The following is an 8,681-nucleotide window of genomic DNA, read 5'->3' on the forward strand; positions in this document are numbered from 1 at the left end:
GAATATGATTATTGTTTATATGTATTTTCCTACATCCTTTCTTCTATGAGGTGGTTTCATTCTCAAAACTAATAAAGTACCACATGCATCATTTTGTCCTTGTTTTACAGATATGGAAATAAATATTTGGACTAGGAAACATCACTATGGTAATATAGCTGGTAACTTGTAAGAGGAGGATTTGAACCCTCTTGAATGGGGGGTAGGATCTGGGTTATTAGTTACTGCATTGTAGAACACTCCTGGGGACCTCCACTCAGTGGGATGTGTTCCTAGGAAATTCATGCCCATCTTATATCTCCTCCTCCTCTTCCTCCTCTTCCTCCTCTTCCTCCTCCTCCTTCTCCTCCTCCTTCTCCTCCTTCTCCTCCTTCTTTGTACTGGGAATGGAACTTATGACCTCATGCTTGCTAGGCAGGTACTGTGCCACCGAGCCATACTCCTGACCCTACCCTGTATCTTGATTCAGATGAAGCAAAAGAGAATCTCCATTTCTCTTCATGGGTCACTGAAAAATTTCTTTCAACAAAGAATTTCCTGTGAATCCAGCAATAAGGCTGGATGTCCCATCAAGGAGGATGCCAGATGCCTACATCTAAACTTGTGCTTAAAAGATATAGAAGGCAGATACCAAAATCACTGTCCTTTCCATCAGGCAACTTAATTGTCCTTGGGTTTAAAAGCTGAATTAAGCTAGAACAGCAAATTCTGGTACAACCAGTGGGAATTCATGCAGCAGTACAAAATCTATTATGTAATGACGGTAACAGCTGATGTCTCTTAAGAAGTTGCTGTCAGGCACTGTGTGTAAACCTTAATGTATGAATCAATTTTCCCATAAAACCTTATCCTCATTTCTGCAGATTCATAAGTAGTCACAGAAAGGTTATGTAACTTCCCCAAGACCACATTGCTCATGAGTAAAGGAACAGATCTGTTTGGCTCATGAAGCTATGTTCTTAAACACACACTGTGAAGGACTAAGAAATACACGGGTGCTAAAAAGTGATGGGTTAGCTTACTTTTCAACAATAGGCAAGATAGGAAATGTTTTTTAACTTTTTTATATGATTTATGTTACAGCTAGTGGACGTGGTCCATGTAGTGCAAAAGGCACAGCTGTGTTCCTGGCAAACTCTGGTTTAGACAGCATCTGCTCTTGGCATCTCCAAGAGAGGACAAGCAGGCAGGGATCTCTCTGTAGCAGGTAAAATTTCAGGGATGTTTAGAAAGATAGAAGGGTTCTCAGGTAAAGGAAGATATTTCATCTCGATGGGACCGCCCACGGGGCAGACTGATTAAAATGTGGTGTCATATGGGAATCTCTCATGGTAGCTCCGACTGGGAAAAGATGACAAAACTTTCATGCAAGGCAGTGCCCAGCAGTGCTGCTCCTGGGTGCCCTGAGTGCTCAAAAACTACCAACTGGGCAGGGCTGCTGGACAGCGTGAACTACACAACAGGGCGGGCAGACTAAGCGAGAAAGGGAGAATTCCTCAGTGTCAACTGGCTTGCCATAAGGACTTCTGCTTTTCACTGTAGGAAATTTGGATGTGCATAAGGAGTCATCTGTTTTATGTTTTTAAAGAACATATTTTAAGATTAGCAGTGGGGTTTCCTGACTTGTGTGAGAATGCGATAAAAGGCAACACTAGGCTTTTGGCTTTCGCTAAAAATTTTGATTCCGTGCAGTGGTCAACAACTCAGACCTCAGATCACATTTTTCAGAAGACACTCCAGTTTACACTGTCCTTTTTCCAAAAGACTAAATTATGAGACCATCTTTGGTTTGCCAAAACTAGATTTTCTAGCCTGTGAATGTGTCTGTGTGCCTGCGTGGGGAGTTCTCCAGCACTACCCAGCCTCCTCCAGCGACAGTGCGTGGTGATTTTCTGTGGTGTGGCAAAGCTCAGTTCAGCTGGGTGAGCTCTGCAGTTGGCTGTGGTTTTGATGGGCTCTGGGCTTCTGGTGTTGGACGCTGTGCTCAGTTATGTTCCTGCGTCACTGTAATTTGAGCGTGTTGCTCCTGTTCTGTCCTATACGCCAGATTGATGAGCATTTCAATTAGAGAAGATTTTTTATTATTATTTTGGCATTTTTTGTTCTCACTGATCCCACTCTGGCCCTTAATAATTACATATGCTTTTCCAAGTGTTCCAAAATCCTATCTTTAAGGATTCATTCTAGAATTTAACAATTCCTGACATTCCTGCCATCTATAAATTCTACTAGTCCTATTGAAGGCTGGCCAAATTTTTGCTTCTTTCTGGACTCTTGGAATTTTCCCTAATTGTTATCATTTCCTAAATAGTATTATTGTTTAGTAGTAATATATGTAATCTCTTTTCATTGCCCTAAAATTCATCAATTGAACTTCATTTTCATGCATTTGAAGTATTTCTTCCATCCCTTATACTGTATTGTGAAGATTTTTTTCCTTCCCCATTCCTATTTCTTTTTCTGCATTTCCAGTCAATTTGCAGTAGTCTGTCACTCCACATCATAAGAGATGGCTGCGGTAGTCTTCTGAGAAGTGTCTGTCTTTTGAGTAGCCAGGTCCTTCCAAGAAGGATGTTGGAGAAGTGATCAGGTGCTGGCAAAGGGAATCAGGGAGAAATAACAAGGATAAGTAAAAGAGCAGGCAGATCCACAGATTCCAGATCAAGTGCGGCCCTGCTTATGTAGGTTGCTGTTATCCCAGGCATATTAGCCTAGTGAGAGGCATTCCTGGAGCCAAGCCTCTCTGGAGCAAGAAGGATGCTGAATGCCACCAGCTGAGCTTGACACAGTCATTGCCCCCAGATCCTAATTACACATGTTACACAGCTCCATCTAGCACACCAGAGTCTGAGCGTTCTTTGCAAGAACAGATATGAGCAGAACATACGGTGTGAAGAATAAAGCATTCAAAATGGGCAGTCAGGTCTGGAACAGTTTCCAAAATGATGAACACCTCAACAAGCTGGATCAAGACTTTCTTCTTCACCTACTGCCACATGGGCTCATCTTTCTGTTTCCTCTAATGGGATGCTCCATAGCCCCACTCTAAAGACCAGTCTCCCCATAACAGTAGCAGTGGCAAGCTGATCTTTGCAATGTGAAAAAGTTACAGGAATAAAGTTTCATAGCTTCGTATTACAGTGCACCTCGGTTCATGAACTTAATTCTTTCTTGGATTCTGGTCACAAAGTGACTAGGATGAATGTGGCCAATGTAGCATGTTAGCTGTTTTTTATTAAGTTTCATCTCAGCCCTCTTTCCCCAGGCCAGCTGTTTACATCATTTTCCAGCTCTTTGGTTTTGTTTCTTCATCCATCCTTTGTCATAGCTGAGCTTAGCCCTTGATCAACTCTTCAAGGCCATCTAGTCCACCACAGAATGTTCCACTACTATCTCTCTTTAAGTTCCGCTGTTAGAAAAACACTCTCCTGAACTGCTGTCAAACAGCTCTGTACTTCTAAAGTTGAAGACTTCCACCTTCTCACCTTATTTTCTTCCCTAGCAATTTTATTTGACTAGAAGTTTCCCAAGCTCTCTGAATTATACACTTAGTATTCTTTAGATCTTCTTTTCCTAGTAAACAATATGGCATCTGAAGCCTCCTTTTCCTGAGGATTTTTTTTTTTCTGAAAGGTAAAGTCCTACAAAATGGTGCACATACTTGAAGGGGCATACTTGATGTTGCAGAAATGAAATGACTGTCTTCAATTTCCCTTTTAACCAAAGAACAGAAGGTTAGAGTTACCTGTAGGGGTCTGCACATAGCACCCGCAACTAGGGTGGTATCTGAACAGCCAAGTGACACGTTTGGCTTCTTCTTCACCCCTTCCCAAAATCTATGGATTTCTCCTGAGGGAGTGGTTTCCTGGGCCTTGATTCCAAGGCAACAGACTGTAAGCATGAGCAATTCTCTGAGCCAGTCTCCCAAGACTAGTCCTAGAAGGCTGAGACACAAGTTCCTTCTGCTGTGCAGCGGTGTGTATCAACAAAGGGGATAAAAAAGGAAGATAAGACAAGAGCTCCAGTAAGGAAGTCTCCACTGGGGTGAAGGTCTAGACAAAATAGCCCTGAAAAGGAGTAGGGAAAGATCCCAGACAAGTGTCACTAATTCTAGCTTGGTCTCTAAGGCAAATTCACCCTAAATGGAAATGAAGAGAGAACATAGGATCCTTCTGGAATCCCACTCTGACCACCGTGTATGTCACAGAGGCCCAAGCACTCAACATGCCGTATGTGAGAGCTGCGATGCACCTATTCCCTTCTACCTTTCTCCCTCTACTCACCCTGCCCTACTTGGAATGCACACGGATGGGAATCGGGAAAGATAAAAACAGACCACCTAAATAGAAAATCTCAAAGTCTCCTTCTTCCTCAGCAGGGCACAGTTCAGCTATGAAACACAAAGTATCCACAACAGGCACTAATTTGGACACGTCACCTGGCTGTCTTGCTCTTATGTTTCTTCAACCATAAAACAAGAAAATTCCATTCCATGACCCCTAAGTTGCCTCCCTCTTTATCTAACACCCGATATGACATGATGATAGCATGACTAACCTTGAGGAAGCCAAATCAATAATCCTGAATGTTCACTGCCTCCCTCATGCTGGAAATTTTCGAAAGCATTTGGCAGAAATTCTTTCACTTGATTCTGATTAGCATCACTTTAATTCTATAGGAGATGCAACCGAGACACAGAGGGGTTAAATGACTTACTCACTGCCAGCAACACAAAATAGCATACTCAAGATTTGAAATCAGGCAATCTCAAGCCAGGCCCCGTCCTCTGATACTGTCATTCATTTAGTTCCACCAAGAAATGATAGACCCAAGGTGGTAGAAGGGTGAAAAGGCAGGAGCCACACACTCAGTCTGTGAAACTGGGGGTATTCCAACTTGCTGGGATGCCTTAGGAAAAAACGCATGAGGATAATAGCTCTGAGACTAGGAAAGGGAATGATGGCTCCTCTCTCTCTTTGCTTTCCAAGCAATTTTCATGTGCCCCCCATGTATAAAGACTCATCAGACTGATACCTTGCCATGCCAGGGACTATCTTTCTAGTCAACCTTCTGTGGAGCCAGTCGGTAATTTCTTCCATGTGCCTGACACTGCCTTTCACTCCACAGATCTCTGGGCCCTAGAGTAGATGGCTCACTAGGAAACAGCCTTTCCTATAGTCTTTCTAAGATCTCCCAGTTCTTGGACAGCTTCTTCAGCCAGGCAGCTTTCGGGGTCATGGCACCTTTGTAATGCCAAATCCTTTGCAGCATGAGACATGTGTGCCCTACAGGGGGCACTCTTGTGTCTGGAACACTGATAACCTGTCCTGTCGTTACAGAGCAGAATTTTCTACAGAGGTTCCCACACGTTCCTGGACAATAACATCGACACTGCGGGAGGTGGTAGGAAGGCTGGGCCAGTGCATTGCAGGTCCACCAAGGCCATGTCTGTTATCAGCAATCAAGAGGCCTTGTCCTTAAGTGTCCCTCCCACAGTTGCTCATGCAAGCACAGTTGCATAACTTTCTCCTTTCACATTCCAATTGAACAGATGGCCTTGTGAAGTTTCCCTCTCTTATGGCATAGATCCCCCACTTTCTAGGACAGCTTTAGATCTTCTAACAAGTGCCCCTTCCTCTGGACTAGGCTGTATGTCAGTGCAGAACTGGTGACAAAGGCTATGAAGTTGTCTGAGTGGCCACACAGAGGACATTTAGACTTCCAAGTGACCATGACCATGAAACCTAAAGGTAGCTCATATTCTATGCAGGCATATAACGAGGGGCTATCACAGTACCCTGCGGAGACCACGCTGCCCAACCTCAACCCCCATTGGCTCTTCCTCTGAAGCTATGCCCAGGTAGGCAGCTGCCTGCTCCTTCCACAACTTGCTTCTTCTCAGAGGAGAACCACATGACTAAAACTTCGAGAACTTTCCTCCTGGATCCCACTCGATCACTCAGTCACTGCCACAGACAGTGGCTATTGTCCTCTCCCTCAGAATCATCCTGCAGGTTATTGCAAATTCTTCGACAAGATTCAAAACCTTCCCCCAAAAAAGAAAAAACAAGAAAGAACTACTTCCAGTTTCTTCCACGAAGTGAGCCTAAATTTTTTCTTCTCTCATGTTCTAGAAACTGAGATCCCTTAAAATGAGACAGTAAAGTCTTACCACACACTCCTTTCCCCCTCACAGATCTTGACATAACCCATTTCTGTAGCCCTGCTCCCTGTGCAGCAGCAATGCTGAATTCCTCAACACACAGACACGTTAGAAGTACCCTGCGTCAGACTCACTTCTCTCGCAATCCCTCTTATTCTGCAGCCCAGGCCCTGCCCCACATGCCTGGTGCTGCACTAAATGACTTACAAGTGGGAAATACTCCATATAACCCGTGAGCATTCTATTCCTGCTCCCCTCTTCATCTACTAGCACAGCGGTCCTCTGCACCCACACACACCTTGTCTTAATGACCTATTGGCTCCAATTTGCCCATTACCCTTCCTTGGACTATTTTTCTTTCCTCAAATGATGTGTAGAAAACCCAATCAACCAGAACTCTCAGGATCCTCATACTCCACCAACAGAAGCCATCCAGGCCACTGACCACCCCCCAAAAGCAACACCATTTCTTTGCCAGACATCTCCACTGTTCTTGGGATGCCCTTATGAAGCCCTCCAGCGGCTGCCATCTCTGTAATTGGAAGGTAAAAGACTTCAACACAGACACTCAATAGCTTCCTTCTTTTCATCCCTTTCTTTACTGAAAACAAAACAAAAACACTTGACCCTTGGCTTCTCTCATCCCTTAATGACTCACATGCTGCATTTTATTCCTAGGAGTCAGGAAAAGTGAGAGAGAGAAATGCCAAGAAGGGCTCCCTGGACCTTAGAATGGGAGAGAATCAGTGGCTGATGAGTTGGTGGGTCTGAAGGTCAAGCAGAGGGTCAAAGGCTGTGCAATTAAACAGCTCACTTAGAGACCCAAGGGCTTGGTTAAGTCCCAGAAAGGTGCTCCCAATTGTTTTATTGTCGGTGCTCCTCCCTCTAATCTGCTATACTGAACAAAACAGGGGAGTTACAGAGGGAGAAGGGCATGGGTCTGAACTCGCTGGCCCTGAAACACAAAGCTATGGCCTGTGGTGGCATCAGGCAGAAGGGCACACTGAGGCTGCACCCTAAGGACAGGTGCCACTAACAAAGACAGGGAGCAGGATGTGCAGGAGCAGAGTGGGCATCCTTTAGGGGAACCGTAGGCTGGAGCTCAGGGCAGACAGGAGGTCAGCAGGTGATCAAGAAGCAAAGGTAAATATCCACGTCTTCCTCTTCCAGGAGCCAGGCCAAAGCTCCAGCCTCAATGTCTCTCATAAAAAAAGCATGATGCTGGCCAGGTTAGAGCAGAAAGTGAGATCAAAAAGGTGGTCTTGGACACCTGCTGTCTCTGAGGTGATGTCATCCTCTTGCTGGGCCATATCCACCTCCTGCCACTGCTCACCCACGGAGGAGGCCATGAAGTGCTCTTCATACAACTCTTGGCCCTGCTCTAGAACAGGATACAAGGGCAGGGAAGGGAGGGCCTGACCCTGATCTGTGCCTACGTCGACCCTGAACCAGATTGGGGAAGAAACAAAGAGGTAGTGCTCTATCCAGAGATCTCTTCTGACCTGGGTTCAAGCACAGCCTGACTCAAACACCCTACACACACACACATACACACACACACACACACACACACACACACACACACACACACACACAGTGTAATGCTGCCTCCTCCAGAATGTAACCCCACCTTCCAGTGTGACGAAAACCACAGCCCTCTTCCTGAGCAAACACGCATGCTCATGCACACAGGAGCTGCATGCACCTGCAGCTGGCCTGTGCTGTTCCCTGGTGAGGAACTCCTGCTCCAGATCTATTCACATGACGCCCTCATGTCACTCCATGATAACAGGGACCTGGCATGGTCTGCCATAGCCCAGACCCACCTGAGAGCCACCCTCCCCAGATCAGCTGCCTAGAGCCTGACCTCAGATTGGTGAGCCCTTTCTTCCAGACTGGCCTCCACCTCCTCACCTACCTGCAGGGGGCATCTTCCCTTCTAGGCTCTTCTCCCCTGGGCCTGGGCTTCCCTGCTCAGTGTTTACCACCTCCACCTTCAGCAGCAGCAGGATGGCAGCCAGGAATGCTGCCCTGTGGGGCTGGGAGCCCAGGGAAGTCATGGAGCTGCCCACCCCCTACACTTCCTGACCCTGCTCCCAGTACCCAGCAGGCTTCTTCTTCCTTCATGTCCCAGTCTTTACTCCTTCCTAGTGCTGTTTTGGTCTCTTCTTTTGCACTAAACCTCTTACTTCATGTACTCAGTGACACCACAGCCACAGGTCTAACCCTCATTCCAGCTCACTAGAACATTTCATGGTCAGGCAGGAGAGTGGAAGGGTCCAGCAGGGCATGACGGAGTATTCTAAGATGGTCAGAGTATTGTCATGGTATTGTCATGTGTACTCCAGGGCTAACAGTCCACCAAAGTAATGACACTCTGTACCTATTATACAGATGGGGAAACTGAGACTCACAGAAGAATGATTCTCTCACTGAAGACCACACCACTACCAACAGGCAAAGCAGGACCTGCAGTTTGCACTTTTGTATACAAAGAGGGCAGTGTCTCAGTATTTGA

At 45.8% G+C, this 8,681-nt stretch overlaps 1 protein-coding gene across 1 annotated transcript; it reads right to left on the reverse strand.

Annotated features, from left to right (window-relative positions):
• Positions 1-7,363: 7,363 nt before the first annotated feature.
• On the reverse strand, positions 7,364-8,223 carry LOC100730566 (sperm-egg fusion protein LLCFC1-like). Its single transcript, XM_003475318.2, has 2 exons — positions 8,082-8,223; positions 7,364-7,544 (listed from the first exon to the last, which is right to left on the reverse strand). Exons 1-2 carry the CDS (start codon positions 8,221-8,223, stop codon positions 7,366-7,368), a joined length of 321 nt encoding a protein of 106 aa, XP_003475366.1. The 3' UTR covers positions 7,364-7,365.
• Between the last annotated feature and the right edge of the window lie 458 nt (positions 8,224-8,681).

Source organism: Cavia porcellus, unplaced genomic scaffold, assembly GCF_034190915.1.
Source record: "Cavia porcellus strain 051 isolate PalLab524CR breed Dunkin Hartley unplaced genomic scaffold, mCavPor4.1 scaffold_6, whole genome shotgun sequence".
Classification (NCBI taxonomy): domain Eukaryota; kingdom Metazoa; phylum Chordata; class Mammalia; order Rodentia; family Caviidae; genus Cavia; species Cavia porcellus.

Excerpts from the sequence above, each read along its gene's own strand:
- LOC100730566 (XM_003475318.2), bottom strand. The coding sequence starts at position 8,223 with ATGACTTCCCTGGGCTCCCAGCCCCACAGGGCAGCATTCCTGGCTGCC. Across the intron at positions 7,545-8,081 it reads AGGGAAGATGCCCCCTGCAG|AGCAGGGCCAAGAGTTGTAT; the intron begins GTAGGTGAGGAG and ends ATCCTGTTCTAG.